This window comes from Carex rostrata, chromosome 10 (genome assembly GCF_964058835.1).
Source record: "Carex rostrata chromosome 10, lpCarRost1.2, whole genome shotgun sequence".
In the NCBI taxonomy this organism is placed as follows: domain Eukaryota; kingdom Viridiplantae; phylum Streptophyta; class Magnoliopsida; order Poales; family Cyperaceae; genus Carex; species Carex rostrata.
Window position 1 is genome coordinate 1,716,257 of NC_135927.1, and position 18,744 is coordinate 1,735,000.

Here is an 18,744-nt window from a genome sequence, read left to right on the forward strand (position 1 = left end):
AGAACTTAAAGACTTTAAATTAGAGTAGCCAAGTACCGAGAGGTGACGTTTATTATAATTTAAAGATGGTATTAATATAGAGATATCACTTTGTACCTACAACATCCAACTGTGCCTTCATAAATATAAGAACAAAATCTACAAACCAATTAATCGTAACACTAGTGGATAGGAACCCTAAGAAACCCTAATTTCTCATACTTGTTAAAAATCAGATTTTACTTTAAAGACTCTAGTTTAATTCAGTTTAATCGCAATCAAACCAACCTTTGAACAAACAAAAACCTTTTTACTTTCTTTTACTAAATTAAATTGTTAGGTTAGACTTTGATATTCCAACTTGTCCTTGTGGAGACGATCCCTAACTACTACTCGACAAGGTTGTACACTTGCAACCGAATTGAGCGTAAATTAGGATTTATTGCTTGTATTGCAAACAACACATCAACGAACCCAACGCCATCGCTTTTGTTTCTCCAACCGACGGCAAATGTGATTAACGATGTCCACTGAATTTCAATAACCGATTGCAATAGTGTTTTGCACCATCTGTTTTGTCTGTGTTGGCGTTGGCAAATCGTAGAATTCTAGCGGGTCATTAATTTCTGAGCCGATGGGATGTATATATAATAATTATTATTTTTTACTATTAATTCTAGTATAACATGCTAGCCTAGCCATTTTTATAACACAACTAGCAAAGCAAAGATAAACATGCATGTGCTCATTCCATCATACCCATCTCTGAACCAACAATTAATATATACATAAGTACTACAACATATAATATATATCAATCCATGTCACAAGCAATAAATATCTAAAAAGAGTTTACAACAATTATTAAACATACAGCCAATAAACACAACAATAGTTCATTGTACCATAAAACTAAATGTTCTTACCACAATTATTAAAAACAACAACAAACTAATTAAGTATTTGAACACAAGAACCCGACAACAATAATTATTTCAAACCACAGACAACAACTCGTCAAATCCACCCACCGCCAAGTACCTGCACGACAATTAAACTGATGATAATTCCAAGAAAAAACTTATACCATTGGATACGGATGTCATGTAATTCGTGTTCTTTGTATGCCATTTTGGACAGACGACACTGCATGAATAAATGAAAACATATGAATAACATGTATAATTAAGAACTTAAATCTGAAAGGATGATAGAAACAGGTGATTGACAAACCTTTGGAAAAAGACGTGCATAATTTCTGATGAGGTCGCCATGTTCTTCATTAGATAATACCCGGACTCCCATAAATTGCTTTGTGTGGGGCTCTGATCAAATGTGCATTGTTTAAAATAAGATCTAATTAGTAGTGCAATTGCAACTTCAAATAAGTTGCAAGGAAATACTCAATTAAGATATTTCTTACCTAAAACATTCTGACCTCCAGTGCTCTTCTCCCCGGTGTGTGCCCACTTCCCTGGGAGATGTATCCTGCAATTTTACCCACTTCACCAGCATATTTAATAGTTGTGTCGCTAAGCTGACTGGGGTCCAGGAAACTAATAGTTTGATTATTTTGGGCACCATTAGGAATTAGTTTCGTGCAATACATGAAAACAATCAGTATCAGAATTAAATAAAGGAGTTGATTGTAAAAATAGTAGAACTATTTATAATAATAAATACTCACATCGTCCAAACTTGGATAATAAAGATGTCAATGTCGTTGAAAGTCATAAAATCACGGAGATCTTTGAAATTCACTATTATCTGAAAGCTCTCATCCTGTAAAGCTCCCAGCCCGATAGAGAGGCGAAAGGCTCATCTTTCGGATAGTGGCATCGTAAGATATCTGTCATGCAACAGTTGGAATTCCAGGCCCAGTTCGTCCAATGCCTCCTGATTTACAAGCAGGACCCGACCCCGTATTCCTTGTACAGGTACTGGCTGCCTCGGTAGCACTAATTCAGTAATACTCTTACTAACAGTCTCATTAATCCCATCAGCAGGTCCTTATCATGTATGATAGAATAGAGACAGAGAGAGATGGAATAGAATGAATCGATTGTATTTCATCATTAGTCTGAATAGATTACACTTGAGCTGTTTATATAGCCATCAGCTTTACATCATAACAACATATAAATAACTCTATTGTTACAGCTGTAACTAACTACCCTAACAGCTATTACTAACATCCATATTGATAGGGGTCAAAATAGTCGTTATTTTCCCTATCACTTAGCCTACATTATTGTTAATTATCGAGTTACAATTACTTATTTTATAGAGAATCAGAATTCTTTTTGTTATTTCACTTGATTTTAGATAATTGCAGATTTTCCATGATATTAAAGCAAAAACAGTCATAAAACACGCAATTCTGACACCTCAGCCTCAGGCGCACAGATGCCTCCAAACCGCATGCTATTCAGAAGCGCTGCCGCAGGAGCTTATAACCACCTGTGCGGATCTCAGCCAAACCGCATGCTATTCCGGCATTCATACGCGAAACTACCAGAACAGCGGTTACAGATCTAACTTCCCAATCAAGACCTATTTAAGTAAATGGACGCTTGGGAACTCTCTCTTTCTCGAACTAGAACAAAAAATACACATCCGAGAGCATTTAGAACTAGGGTTTCACTCTAGTGGAGGCTATGCAAAAGGCAAAGATCAAGGAATAGCAAACTCTTGACTAGAATAGGAGAAAGGAACAAGGCGGATAGACGGCGTGCGTGAGATAAAGGGGCAGCATAGGTGTTCTCCCTCCATCTCTCTTTATTGCTCTCCTTCTTTATGTACTTTGTTTCTTTTGTTGTTGTTGAACCCGCCATGAGTGTGTAAGCAACCCTATTCTAGGGTGAAGACATGTAATCTTGAATTCTTATGAGTTTAATCTAGTTGTTCATTTATATTATCTTTGCACTATGATATGAATTCTTGTTGAGATCTCTATGCCTTATGTTCTTGTTTATTGTGTGATTAAAGTGACCTCGTATGCATAGAGTGTACAATCCATGCATACCCTATATTAGGGAGGTTAACCAATATCTGAAGAATATAAGTATCTTAAATACAAGTAGAATAGACCGACAGGGTGCCCGCTTGTATTCGAACTGCAGTATAGGAACCTATTAGGAAGTGTTCTAGCAGACGAATGTCGCATTCCATTACTAGTAGTGGGGTAATCTTGATTATTAACATTGTGAAATATTAGTAATTTGGACTTATCATTAATCCTAATGCAACTGTGATAAGTACCCGACAAGTACTTATTCAGTTAGGGTGTTGTGAGGCCAACGGGAGATCAGCACTAAAATAGGATTAGCAGCTCTCAGATCGCGTTGATATTAGTACAGGGCGTGTACGGTTCTGGCCAAACCGTGTGCGATTTCGACTAGAGGTGAAACCAGACTTTTGTATGGTTTACCCAAACCGTGTGCGGATGGTGACAGAGCTGCATGCTATTGAGTAACTTTGCAACAGACAAGTATTTGGCATTAGCATGCGGCTGGTGACAGACCGTGAGCTATTGTTATGACAACCAGAACCTAGATTAAACAAGTTTGAATAATAGAATGTCTGATTTCCTAGAAGCCCCATCTTCTAAACACTTAATCTAGTACTACTCCTCTGTTGTAATTCAGTAATTACAATCGAACAACCAAACAACCAAACAACCAATCAACCAAAACACAACCAATTAACCTAAAGGAACCGATAACCTAGACCTTAGTTTACATCTTAGATCTCTTAATACACCATCTATGTGGATCGACAACCCAATCTATACTACACGGTAGGTTCATATGCTTGTGAATCGACAGTAAGTAGAAATTAGGGTTATAAATATTATTAGAATTGATTTTCACCCTATCACATATATGTCTTGTAATTGAAACAACTATAGACTAGTCCTGACAATGTAGATATGATTGTATCACTTTCGTGTACATGTTGCAACTTATTTAAAAAAAACACTAATTTATTCAGTCATGTGCCTTACCTTAGTACAGTTCGGGGAATTAGCTTCTTGGTTGGCATTTGGCTTTGCTCTAGCCAATATCCAATCCCTTGTTCTTCTTGCATTCCTCCTAACAGGTCTTGAATGGATGCAAATCTTCAAAAAAATAAAATCTATGTGATTGGATGTCAAGGCAAGGTTGTTCTTGCATATTTCATGTTATTGAAGAATTAAAAATCAATCAAATGCCAAATTAGAGAATTTTATCCACACATCCAAACTAGCATCACCGTCAGTGGTAATATGAATTTGTTGCAGATCAGCGACAGGCTTTCTCAGTCTTTTCGTAAGTGGCAAATAATCTTGGACCGACATTGCTGAAATTAAATTATAGATCAAAGAGTAAGGAACCTCCAAAACTATAAATTATTGTTTAAAAAAACTAAAGATCTAAAACTAAACCCTGTAACCATATTATCCTAAAAACCCCCAAAACTAGAAAACCCAAGAAATTAAGATATAGACAGAGTGTCAGTTGTAGAAACCTTTTGACGGAGAGGGCTCGATCAGTGTTGTGGAGGTGGCGGGCGATGAGTACTACTAGCGGTGAAGAAAGCGAGCTACCTAGATACAACCAATAATAATTTTGAGAGTGCTCTAGAACACTTCTGTGTTGTTGGATATATATATTTTTGAAACCCTAGCTCCCTCTTTAACTGTAATGCCATCGGCTAGTAGTGATAGTCTACAGTTCCATCGATGGTGGTATCTAGATAAATATGGTGGATAAATACAAACAATACATGCGTATTTATAAATATAGTAGTGTCGGATTCAACTCCTCTCCGATACCGTAGAGGATGGGCCTCATTTACGGTTTGAGATTAAATCTCATCGCTTTGGGATTCGAACTAGCAGTATTATTGGGCTTTGTGATTTGTGCCAAGTTAAAAAAAACAGTCTAGATCCATTAATTGTAAAAGATTCCCTGTGCAGTATTGAAGATGATGTAAATTCGAGTTAATCCACATTAATTCAAGCAACATTTACTAATTAATTTATGTAACTGTGCAATTGATCCACATAAAAGTTAACAAGTTGTGCATGCAATTAATATAGGTAAACAACATATAAAGAGGGATCCACTTACAATTAACATTTGTTGATGTTTGGTGATGCATGTTTCTTATAAATTGATATTTCATAGGCAATAGGTAAACAATTGTAAACAAATGTTAATCGTAAGTGGATCTCTCCTTATGTGAACATGTTTCGTTGTATTTATTTTGATTGTGCAATTAATCTACATAAAAATTACCATGTACATACATGCAACATAAATACTCAAATAAACATATCAATATATAGAATTCATCTCCTTATTTACAATTACAACACATCATATATATATGCAACAATTTCTTTTGATTTGACTAATTAATTCACTATATTTTATTAGACACTAAATTTATAAGATTATTATCAATTATCTTGGTTAGGTTACAAAGAAATGGGTCAAACTAACTTTCAACTAATAAAACGTGTTCTGAACAATAAATCATGTGTTCATCCCAAGTCTTCGATAGCATCACAATGGACATGTGATAATTAATTAATCCATACAAAAGTTACCATGTGCATGCAACATAAACACTCAAATAAGCATCCATAAAATTCATCACAGTATTTACAATTAATTACAACACATCATATGCAAACTTAATATGTAGGATCAATTTAATATATATAATTATAACACAATAGTTACAACACATCACACACAGTAGTTGATTAATGGCGGGATGGATTTAATATAGAGCCAAACTTAATTAATATATTTTTTTGCATTAGAAGAGAGAACACTATGGCAGAACAATTAAATGAGATAAGTGCACAAGCTATCCAACATCCATGCAAAATATGTTCTAAACATTAAATTATGTTTTAATTCCGAGTCTTCGGCAGTGTAAAAATGGACACACAACAGTGGACTTACATTGTTGTTTGAACTCTTTCACAAACCACCACTTAATTCAAAGGGAGTTTGTGTAAGAGATCAAACAACAATGCACTGTTATGTGTCATTTTTACACTGCCGAAGAGTTGGGATCAAAAAATAACATTAATTAACTAAACCCTAGTTTAAATTAGTTGTTCCATAATTTAAGAAACCATTCAAAGTAACGATTAAAATAAACAAAAAATAAAGAAGGGGAGAGTGGTCTAGCATACAAATTAATGACTCCGGGAGAGAAAATGCTGATCTTTGTTTGTCGATCGATTTGGGAAGTTAAAATTCGCAACGAGCAATATAGCAGAATACTTAATTTGGGGATATACTGGAAGGCTCTGGAGGAGATGAATCGATCGACCTAGGGTTTATTGGAATATATAAAATATATAATAGCATCACCATCGGTTTAACATATTGAGCAGATAGTGTATACTAAACCCGAGGTTCTAATTATTTACAAATCTTTCCCCCTGCGAATATGCCATCGGTTCAATATGGTAACGAGTTGTTATTACTTTGTATTATCACCAACGGATCATGAAACAGCTAGATGGTAATAGTAATCTCTCATGAGTGCCATTAGCCGATTAGCCGAACCGATATAGATGAGTCGACCAGTACTAACGGTTCGTGAAATTCAACCGATGGCAAAGGAGGGGGTCAGGAGGAGGTCCATCAACGCCATCGGTTTGTTATCCAGAACAGACGGTAAAAAGTTCAACATAATTACAATGCTGCCACTCGTGACGTACACCATCTGTGCGGAAGCACATTTGATTGTAAAGGGGCGATGAAAAAAATATTTTTTGTAGTAGTGCCACTTCCATAATCATTATTTATAATAGAATTATTCATTTTATTATCATTGTCTATTAAATTTCAATTTTGGGTGTTGTGAAATTATCGTTAGTATAGGATTTATGATTGTGTTTTAAGAAGTGATAATCTCAAATTTTTTATAACTATTTCATGAATCTCACATGATAGAAACGACATATGTTTATGAACAATAACATCACGATCTAAGTAATACAATTTCAAATTTATTTTATTTTTATTAATCTTAATTTATTATTCAAATTAATTTTCTGAAGTAATTAACCCCAACAATATTAAGAGGGTATATAGAGTCTTGGTATAATTATATTAAATAGAATGAAACAATATCACTTTGAAAGAAAAAGGATTAAAAATACATGGTGGCAGATTTCACAATTTTATATCACCCTTTTCATTGCACCACCTTTGCACATACTGTACAATTTAAAAAAAATTAAAAAAAGAAAACTCAACCAATAAGTTTTACTGTCTTAAATATTGTTTGCTATTGTAGACGTTGTTGTCTAATGTATATTTTAAATTTATATTTGAGTTAACTCAAATGTTTAAATCAGATTTTTTTTTATCAAATTTAAATGAAAGAACGTAACTTAATTTGGTCCAGAAAAAAAAAGTAGCATTCGAAGAGAATATAAATACATAAATTCGGTCAGAGAGTAGCACCACACACCAGGGGTGGCAACGAATTGAACCGAACCGAACTTATTTTAGGTTTGAGTTTGGTTTGAATTAATTTTGAACCGAACCTGGTTTGATTCGTTTCAAACCGAACCTATTTCGAATCGAATTAATTGCGAACTACACATTTTTCGAATCGAACCCGAATCAAATCACGAACTAAATTATTTTTTAGCAGCCCTATTTATACCAGTAGTTTATACATTAATTTTTTGTCACGGGACAATTCACATGGCTTCCTTTTACCGGTATGAATTATGAAATTAGTGTTTTTAAGTTGAAAAATTGTTCATGAAAAAATACATCAGAGACGGCTTTCCTGGTATGAACTATGAGAGACGATCGAAGAGAGAGGAGAGACAGTCATCTAGGCCGGAGAGAGGAGTGACAGCCGGAGAGACAGCCAGTCGCCAAGAGCGTCGGCTAGATTTTAGACCTAGAGGGAGAGTGAGTTAGGGAGAGGTGGAGAGAGAACTAGGTTATTGAGATTTGAGAACGAGGGAGTGTTGACTAAGTTAAATTATGACTCTCTATCTTGGATTTTAATTTCATCAGGTAAATGGACGGCCGATGTTATTATGAGATTCGAACCATAAAAGTAACCGAACCCATTTCGATCGAACCAGGCTAGGTTTGAGTTTGGTTTGAATTAATTTCGAACTGAACCTGGTTTGGTTCGTTTCAATTCGAACCCATTTCGAATCAAATTAAACTCAAATCAAACCCGAATCAAACCCGAATCGAATCACGAACTACAAATTTTTTTGCCAACCCTACCACACACACACATATGTATATATTATTATAAATACAAAAAGGTACTCGCGCAGAATGTGTTTTTGCAATTGGAAACAAATTAACATATTGAAATTAACTTCCCCATTTGCATACTCCATATATATATTTTCAAATGATGTACGAACAATTTTTTTGTTGTTGTCCAACAGTAAATTAAATGGTTAATTGTTGCAATAGCTATTCAAACATTATAAATTGCTTAGTTTCCTATATAAAATATATACTCAAATTTGTTGTTTCTCCATTTTAAATAAAAATGCTTTCCTATTTCGCTATAAAAATACTCAATTATCTTATTTCCCAATTTATAACTAAAATATTAATTTCCATAGTTCCTCTTCAAAACTTATATATCTTATTTTTCCATTTTAAATGAAAATATTTTATGATTATCCCTTATATTCATTAAATCTGAAAATTAAAAATATAACTAATTATTTAGCAGGGCTCAATTATATTAAATGAATAAGTTATACAGTTTGGTCTGAACCGTATGAAAATCGAAAGGAAATTGATATTGATTTAAATGAGACTTGTTATGTAAGAGTGGAATATTATTACGTGGCGCGCGGTACTCCATTGATTCGAATACACGGAAAAGTTGTCATTTTGACCACCAAGTTAATGATCACGGTGTCGCCAAATGTTAAAATGGCATTAACTTTGTGGAGTACCAATTTATTTTGACCACCAATTTATAATACTGTACTTTTTTTTTAACCAACTCAACCAATTTTTTTTACTATCTTAATTAATTTATTGCTATTGAAGACGTTGTTGTCCAACATATATTTTAATTAAATTTATATTCGAGTTAACTCAAATGTTTAAATCAGATTCTTTTATCAAATTTAAACGAAAGAACATAAAAAAGTAGCACAATATTATTCCATTCCTTCAGTAAATTATAATCGAAAGAGGAGGGGGATCTGTGGGCCCATTCAAACTTCACCTACGCTATAAATTAATTGAAGTAATTCTCTCTCAAGCACACTCATGCACTCCCATTGCTCCTCTTAATTTCTCTCGATCGTATCTGTATCTACCATTGCAATTAATTCAGGTAATAATATTTTCTTCATTAATTTTAATTCACCTTCTACTTTCTAACATCTAACGATCGAGACATAAAATATCAAACATGACTGAGCTTTAGGTTATCATTTAGGCTAATTTTTTATTTTATTTTATGGTGTATGAATCTGTGCATTTAACATTTTTTTTATTTTGTTATAAACAGATTAGTCCATATAATTTATTACTCGATTTAATTGAGGTTATAATACGAAAATTATTTACCAACAAACTGGGTCTGCATCAATTAGTATGTCTTGATCTCGAGGGCTCTAATCTTTCTGATTACCTTAGAGATCGTGCTGAATATGATGTTATTGATGCTGCTTTTATGGCGGCTGATCTATCTACTGCTGATTTTGGTTCTTCTTTTACTACTAACTCTACTCGTTCTTTGGTTAGAGTTATTAGTTTGTGCTTGTCAAGTTATTTTGATGTGCTTTGTTTTGTTGGATATACTGTTCTTGTTATACTGGCAATATGTTATGCCTTTATATTTTCTGATATTACCTTTAGATATTCTTTTGATGCTTTACACTTTGAGAATCTTTATCATTTCTAGTTTTCTATGTTTTGTATGAACTGCTATGTTTCTGATGAAACATGTGGCTTGCCACTTTTTAAAAAAAAAAAAGTACAACAAATCAAATCTACTATAATCAACATTATATATATTATTTTTTCGGTGATTAAAGATAAAAGTAATAGTTATCATCAAACATGCGGGAATTTTTCACAGAAAATCCTACAAGTTTTTTTTCCGATTGCTTTTACTACTAATTAAGAAGTCTCATTACTCAATATTTTTATTCTTCTTTTATATAAAAATTATTTGTTAGTCTAATTACTTGTTTTAAGAGTAACAAGTCAAAATTTTCAAGTTCTATTTATAATTTTTCGGAGTGTAAAATAAACAAATATTATTTTATCAACGGACATAGTTTATTTTGTTAAAAAAAACAATATATTCGGTATGAAAAGATCCGGATCAATTAAAGGACTTAAATTTAGTTTCCTATTTGTTTATTAGAATCCGATCATGTTATTGAAGATGAATGAAATTGAGAACAAATTTAAACATATGATTCTATTTATTCTTTTCTCTGGTGGAGAAAAGTGGAACGAAATAAAAGTGAATGTTAATAGTCACTTTAATTAAGAGATGAATTGAATAATCACTAGTAATAAGGTATGTAGGATTTTCATTAGACAGATCATATGATTTTTGTGCTTAATTATTTATTTTACTATTTCAACTTGCATACCAAAATAGAGATATCCTCATATCCCTATATATATGCGCCTTTTTCTTTTATGGTTAGATCAATGCATGTAATTAGATATTTATAACATATACTTTCACCGAACTAGAACTTAAACTAACTTAATTTTGTGATGCATTCACTCAATACCAAACATCTATATATGCATTTTTTTCTACTAAAAAAACATCCATGAGCGCATGTACAAAGGACAAAGTTTAATTTCAGAGAAATCACAATATATATCTATCCGAATTTTGAAAATACACGTAATATAACATGGAACATGCGAAACATTATCCTTAAACACAATTAGTTTCTATATATCATGCAAGACTTAGAATTGTTATCAATTAAATTTTCCGTTTATTTTGATATTTTTTCCATTAACAAAATTTCCAAAATCGTCCCCATACTGCCTTATTTGTTGTCTCTTTCGCAACATCACCACTATATTTATAGTGGAACAACATCGTCGGCTGCGGCATTTATATACCAACACTTGAGAGAGAGAGAGAGAGAATGAGCTGAAGATTTAACATTTATCAATTTTCAGGGAACACACTGCTGCTCAGAGATTGACACAATGCTGCAGCTGACAATATTGTTCACTATAAATATAGTGGTGATGTTGCGAGATTTGTTTCAGAGAGGGGCGGCAGCAATCTTAGCTGGAGAAGGTGAAGGACTTGCAGAGAGGGTGAAGAACATCCTCTGTGTGTTCATAGAATGGAATGAAAAGGTGGAGTATGAATGGGCGACAATACTGTCGAGTGACAACTCAATGCTGCTCCATGATTTTCTTTTTATAACATGCTGCTGGTTCTTCGGGTCAATTCGAATCATCTGCCGCAGCACTGGACATAACATGCAACCGTTGTCGCTCTTCTACTTTTTCCAACTTTTCTCTAGCATAACTACTGCTCTTCTCTCCACGCTACCCCTCTTCTACCCCCATGCTTTTGCCACTAATACGAATCAGAGCACTCGTGATCACTTGGCAATACTTTTTTTCTACATCGTCTCGCTCTCACAAGCAATGTTGCTACTTGCTTACTGTTACCTCCTGCAGAGATGGTGAACAGCTGACATGTACTCATACAGCTAATTTTGTAATTTTTAAGATCACCTCGTTTGTAATTTTTATAATCAATATGTTGTTAGATATGAGTTTACACATTGACATAGTTATTGTAGTATTTCGAAATTCGTAATTTTATAATTATCATTAGATATGCTTGTAATAACAGTAATTTCAGGGACCTTGACAAAAGAATAGCCTAATAGAAAGGGGAGTGCTATACTGAGGACATATATTCTGATTTTGAGAGCTAAGAGATTTTTTCTCACTAAATGTCGATTTTGTCCTTCCACTATTCTCTCTAATCAATTAATAAGACTAATTAATAAAAGAAATAAAATAAAGAAAAGAACTAATAAAGTAAAGAATTTTGCATAAAAACTTTGCTACTTTGAGTATTTTTTGTCATTGGGTTTCCCTGGGATTAGGGGTGTCAATGACACCCGTTTACCTGTTTACCCTACCCATGTCATATTCGATAAGACGGGTATGAATAAGATTTTTTTTTGTTAACTTATTGGGTATGGATATGGGTAAAGATTTTTTTTTCGTTAGATAAACGGGTATGGGTACGGGTAAATGTTATTTCATACCTGTTGGGTAACGGATAATTATATAAAATAAATTATATCATAAGAAAAATATTATGCTAAACATTTTACTTTTTTATTGGAATGTTTTATTATTTAGTTAAGGAATTGAATTTGTTAGAAGAGATATTTGTGATTTTGATTTTTTTGCTTAATAAAAAACTATTACTTAGAATTAATTGCATATTTATATTAGTAATTGTGATTGCATATGTATGACATGATAAGTTTTCATGGTTTATTTGAAAAATTAATAAAATTATTATATTTGTATTATTCGTTATTCGCCCACTACCGTTTCGTTATCCGCTAATCTTAATGGGTATGGATAGGGTACGGTAAAGAAAGTAGGGTATGAGTAAGGTCAATTCTTAGTGGGTATGGATGTGAAAATGGTTCCACCCTACCCATATCGTACCCATTGACACTCCTACCTGGGATGAATGGTTGTGATACGTCATAATTGTATTTATACTGACATAATTGATACCTATTATATGAATGACGTCTGTATATGTTTCATTGCTTTTTCCCTATCTCTGTTGACACAGAGTAACTTGATATTATATTTTTTTTTATTACTATTTAACCCAATAAGTCGGCAAATGAGGCAGAAAATAAATTTTTTGATGACATAAAACAATTACCAGTACACGTATATATGCCTACACGGTTTGTTTTGTAGACGCATCGGAAAATTTACCAGTATCGGCAAATTTTGCGGATATACTCATAACACTACAGATACCTATACTAATTAGTATTAGTGACAGAAGCTATTCATTTATCAATTTCACTATTCTAACTCATATTCAAAACATACCCTTAATGATTTCAGTTTCAAAGATAAATGCGAACAGGGGCCCACCTTCTGTCATGGAAATTTCCAAAAAAGCATATTACTTTTCGAAATTTCCATGACAGAAGCATAATCAACGTGGTTCCTTTCTCATTATATTTTTTATTCCTTTCTCATTATTCAATATTTGTGGCCACAAAATGATTTCCTTACTAATTAAGAAACTAACGCTATTTGCTTTCCTTGCAATGTTTGAAAGATTTAACTCCAACGTTTTTGTCAAATATTAAAGAAAAAAGTGTAAGTCTATTGAATTATATGTTTTGTCTTTTGAGATGAGCTATGGTGAGCTATGGAGTAAAAGAGGTTTATTACTCTATGGCAAAAAAATTTCATTTTGAAAATCCAAACAACCGATCCGAACCGCTCAACATGATCTCCATATTGAAATGTGCTTGGAAACCAAATGTTATATTTTTTGGAAATTTTTTTACTATTTATTAAACCACTTTGAAAATCGCCGATCCGGTGGTCCAGATATTTTTACTGTTTTTACTGTTCACCCGGATTTTCAGATTTTCAAAATGGCTTAATGAATAGTAAAAAAATTCCAAAAAATGTAAAATTTAGTTTCCAACCATATTTTATTATGAAGAACATGTTGGAAGGTTTGAATCGGCTATTTAAACTTTGAAAATGAAGATATTGCGTGGAGTATAAACAAACGTGTTTTACTCTATAACTCATCGTAGCTCATCTCTGTCTTTTTATGTAAAACAAGACCGATTCTCCGTCAATTATTGATGTTCTCGTCATTAATCACTTCATAAATTTAGACGATATCTTTTATGATTGAATTTTTGATCTAATTCATTAATAAATTTAATCATAATTATGTTTTGTTTTGAATTGGAAATGGATGTGTCGAAGAAACTGTATATTGATAAAAAAGATAGATTCCATTATTCCTATTGGCAGCTGCTGCCAATTTTTCAAAAAAAAAAAAAGAAGATAAAAAGATAGATTCCAAGATCAAAATAGCAATTGGATTGCAAATAGGGGTGCAAACGGATCGGATAATATTCGACAGTATTCGGATCTGTATCCGAAAATTTAATACGGATAACCGATATCCGAATATCCGTGTAGATATGGATACGGATATGGTTTTGATTTTTAATTATATGTATCTGAATAGTAAATATATACCATATAGTTTAATATATATTATGAAAATATTTATGTATATATCTACATCCGTACGTATTCGTCTAATATCCGATCTGTATTCATATCCGTATCTAAAAATTAAAAATGTATACATATATGATTTTACCACTATTCGATCCGTATTTGATCCGTTTGCACCCCTAGTTGCAAAAATAAAAGATTCTAATCTTTGAAAATCTTCAAAATAAATTAATAAACTAATTGGATAAATTTATTTAAACTTAGAATTCCTTGAAGAGATTCCAAAAAAGCAGAAGCAATTAGTTTTAATCCAGGGCCTGGAACAACATCTCAATCCCAATTCCAACTTTATATCATTAATTAGGAAGAATATTTCTTTGTTAAACTCTAAAGCCCGCATTTAGACACGCACGAAATTATTAAGTTTCCTGATTAAAATTTGGAGCAAAAACACGGCCCTGATTATTAAGTTAATTTCCTGATTGAAGTTTGCAGCAAAAAAACACTTGTGTGTTCTTATTATAAGATCTAATTGAAAATAAGAAGAGAAAGTTTAATTAATTTGTTGTTGATATTTGAGTGTGAATATATAGGAAAGAAAGAGAAAGAGAAAGAGAGAGAGAAAAAGAAATGAACTGACTGTGGGGAGGGCGGAGGGGAGAGTCTTCCGTATGAGCACTAGTATTTGTAGCTGAGGAGGAAACTGGTATTTATAGCCTATAATTAGTACTTGTTGGCTCTGTGGCTGTGGCCTGTGGGGCCGTCAAAAGACTTTATCATCGCGTGATTCGATTCGGGTAAAGATTTTAACACAGTACTTTTAGCGTCATACAGCGCAAGAACCATATGCAACTCTTTGTTGATTCTATAGTCTGGTCGCTGCATGAAGCTAAAACTACTCTGTTAAAATCTTTACCCCGTGATTCTGAGGTAATATTCTATTCATTACAAACGTCTGTGGCGATAGTCTTTATATGAAATTGTATTTTTACTCCTTAAAAGGTTGAGCAATGAAATTTTTATATTTGTTTGTTTGGTTTAAACTTCTTAGGCAGTTGTATTGATACCAGTAAATATTACACAAATTACAACAAATTGTATTACAGCAGACCTCAAAAAAAGTGAGTCTGTCGCGTGGAAAATAAAGTTGCTTTGGCCTAAGGTTTTCTCCTAAAAAAAAAAGAAAAAAAAAAGAAAGAAAGTTCCTTTAAAATCATCCTCAAAAAAAAAAAAAAAAAAAAGTTGCTTTAAAATCAATTCATTCCAAAGCGATAGTCTTTATATGAAATTTTGCCGAGATTTTGATTAATGCCCTAAAATTTTTTTTTTATCAAATCTGCCCTAAAAAAAATTAATTTTAAAAATGTCCTGACCGTCCAAATGTGAGGCTGTTAGCTTTTCCGACCAAACCGCTCCGCGTCTGGGCGGTTAGCTTCTTTTTTTTTTCTTTTTTTAAAAAAAAAACCAAACCACCCAGCAGCGACTACAGTAACATTTTTTTTAGAGATCTTAACATTTTCATCCAAAAATAAGAAATAAAAAATGTTTATGCTCATTCGGTTATAATATTATCAATTAAGTTTATGCAAAAACCTATGTAATCGTTTGGCCTAATGTAAATATTTAAGTTTTACTTAGGCTTGATTTTATATTAACTAATTATAGATAAAATAGAATAAAAAAAATGTGTACATAGGTTGTTAATTACTTAATTGCAAGAGAAGACACAAATGATGATATATAGGCCAGTGCCTCTTAATCTTGATCAAGTTATCTGCAAATAATTACATACTGAAAATCTTAAATATGTAGCAGAAGCACTTGGATAACTAACGAAAAGTGTTCAGACTGGCTAGTGCCTGTCCTCTTTCAATAAAGGGTGGTGCGAGTTGTTTTCAAACTGTTCTCGGTGTTATTCCAGTAATTATTGAGGAATTATTCGGCATCTTTGTTGATAGTCTGTGGCCATACTTAACACCAAGTCTGTCGCATTAAGGCAAAGCTGGTTGAGACTTGAGAATATAGTCACATGGTACGCGAATAATTCGTGTATAATTTGTTTTTTTGATATTTCTGAATCGAACACCAAATAAAATACAAAAAATATATTATACGTTAATTTATTCGCGAACAAAACGCGAATCATGAATTATTTGCGAATAAAACTCAAAAAAATAATTAAAAAATATTTTTTGGGGTTTTCTTTTTGTTTCCTTGTCGTACTGAATTATCTCTGAATTATACACTAGTTATTTTCGAATCACGAACTTTAACCCGCCAAACCGAATCTGAATTATTCTTCCCACTATGGTTGAGAAGGGGTGTTAAGTATTCTCATAAATAAATAAATAAAAAATAGTTTTTTTTTATATTTTTATTATTGCAAACAATTATATTATCAACTTCATACCTAAAATGAAATTAGAAAGCACTTTTTCAGTCTTCTATTTTAATTTTTTGGTTTCATCTCTGATTGGAGAGACTTGACCGGCTCATATATTGTAAGGTTGATGAACGGCGGCGGATGGTGGAATTGAAATATTGTGACTTCTCTAAACCTATCATTACATATTTTCACCAATAATCTATTTTGTTTTCGCCCGCAATTTTGAATAACAAAAACAATTAAGAACATCTACATCAATAAAATTAAAAAATAAATACAACTGTCAATTAAGCATCAAATAGAAAATTAAGTAAATTTTAATTTTTAGAGACTACACTTCTTAATTTCTCATTGTCTTTAGCTATCACATCAGCAATTAAGTATATATTACTCAAAATACTGCTGCGGAAACGAGAGCCAATCGAAATAGTTAGAAAATAATTTCTTTAAAATAATTCTTTCTAAAATAGTCACAAAGCATTTTCAAAGGACAAACAGTTGATTCGAACTGCTCAACATGATCTTCATATTAATAAGTGTTTGGAGGCCATATTTTTTTACTATTTTTCATAATTCTTCTGTAAACAATGATGAATTCGTCCCTATTTAAATGTATTGTAAAAATATTTAAGAAAATTTAACTAATAATTAAAATATAAATATTATTTTTCAAAGAGGTCCATTATGAAAATGAAGCTTTTTTAATTGAGAATAAAATACATGTGCATTGGCCATTTTTATTAATACCCTAAAAAAAACTTAATTTTAAAAATAACCCTGCATTGGATTCTTTCTTTTTTTCAAAATGCCCCGACCGCCAAGCCCCCGGGCAGCCCAGAAATACTACCAAACCGCCCCCCCACTGGCGGGTCACAACACTAGCGGACCGCCCGTCCCATGGGCGGTCCTCCTTTCTTTTTATTTTTTTTTAGAGATCTTAATATTTTAATTTAAATAATTTTGTGAAGAAAAAGTTTTCATGTTTAAAGTGCATGCCAAAAAATAAGACATTTGATATATTTATGAGTGAGATGTCGTAACTTTTTATAACTTTGATTTGATTTGATTTGTTAGTTGGATATCACAAGTCTAAAGATAACACTAATTAAAGACTTGGCCTTGATTACAAAATTTTCAAGATCTGACAGCTTGTTGATCTTCTTCTCTTTATTTATGGTACTAAAACAGTAGTTTAGAGCTACTAAAATATGTTCAAACCTCAAATTAGATCTCTGTTCATGCACAAAGCATCCTAGACTGACCTCTGGTATGGTACCAAGTCCAAACTCAGCAGCTAAGCACTAGGCAACGACCACCGATCTAAAAACATCAAATTTGATCTTTGCTGGTAGATCAGCAAGTATGGATTGATACAGGGACTAAACTGCAAAAGTGATTGCACCAGGATGTAAAGCATTAAAAAATACACAGAATTGATATAAATTTCAATTTATTTGGATTTTTCTACAGTTAGTTATGAATTTTTGAAAAAAATTTAAACAACCATAACTTTGGCTAGGAAAGTCGGATTTACGCGTATGAGCACTTTTCGGAAAGGGGAGGACAAGATGGATCCGATTTTGCTCAGGTTGTACACCAAGTATCGTCGCATTGAAAACATCAGAATTTCAAAAAAAACATCGTTTAGTGCCTCAAAAATCCAGTTTAAGTTTTCGTTTGACGGTAGGCATTAAAAAACAGCGATTTTCAAACCATCTTTAATAAATAGTAAAAAATTCAAAAAAAATGTAAAATTTGGTCTCCAAGCACATTTTAATATAGATTAAATATCTAACTATTTGGATCGACTATTTGGACTTCGAAACTAGAGATATGAGAGTGAATTAAAACGCACTGTTTAATTCACGAAGTAGCGTAGCCTTACTCTACATGTATATATATGTATATGTATATTATATATATAATATATAATAGAGTAAGGCTACAGTGAGTTGCGAAGTAAAACACATTTTTACTTCACGCAATATCTTCATTTTCAAAGTTCAAATAACCGATCCAAACCGTTAGATGTTTAATCTATATTAAAATATGCTTGGAAACTAAATTTTATATTTTTTGAAATTTTTT

General features: G+C 32.4%; 1 protein-coding gene across 3 annotated transcripts; it reads right to left on the bottom strand.

Moving 5' to 3' along the window:
- Positions 1–861: 861 nt before the first annotated feature.
- Positions 862–14,944, bottom strand: LOC144560968 (uncharacterized). Of its 3 annotated transcripts, none has more exons than XR_013513523.1 (7): positions 14,911–14,944; positions 4,489–4,567; positions 4,217–4,320; positions 1,667–4,099; positions 1,403–1,535; positions 1,213–1,304; positions 862–1,125 (listed from the first exon to the last, which is right to left on the bottom strand). XR_013513523.1 is itself a non-coding variant. In XM_078310188.1 (7 exons), the coding sequence occupies exons 3-7, from the start codon at positions 4,228–4,230 to the stop codon at positions 997–999; spliced, it is 414 nt and encodes a 137-aa protein (XP_078166314.1). In that variant the 5' UTR covers positions 4,231–4,320; positions 4,489–4,567; positions 14,911–14,944; the 3' UTR covers positions 862–996. The 3 variants fall into 3 exon arrangements, 2 of the variants coding, with proteins under 2 accessions (XP_078166314.1, XP_078166315.1); XM_078310188.1 differs by having other exon boundaries at positions 1,403–1,467; positions 3,986–4,099; XM_078310189.1 differs by lacking the exon at positions 14,911–14,944 and having other exon boundaries at positions 1,403–1,467; positions 3,986–4,099; positions 4,489–5,327.
- Positions 14,945–18,744: the final 3,800 nt, after the last annotated feature.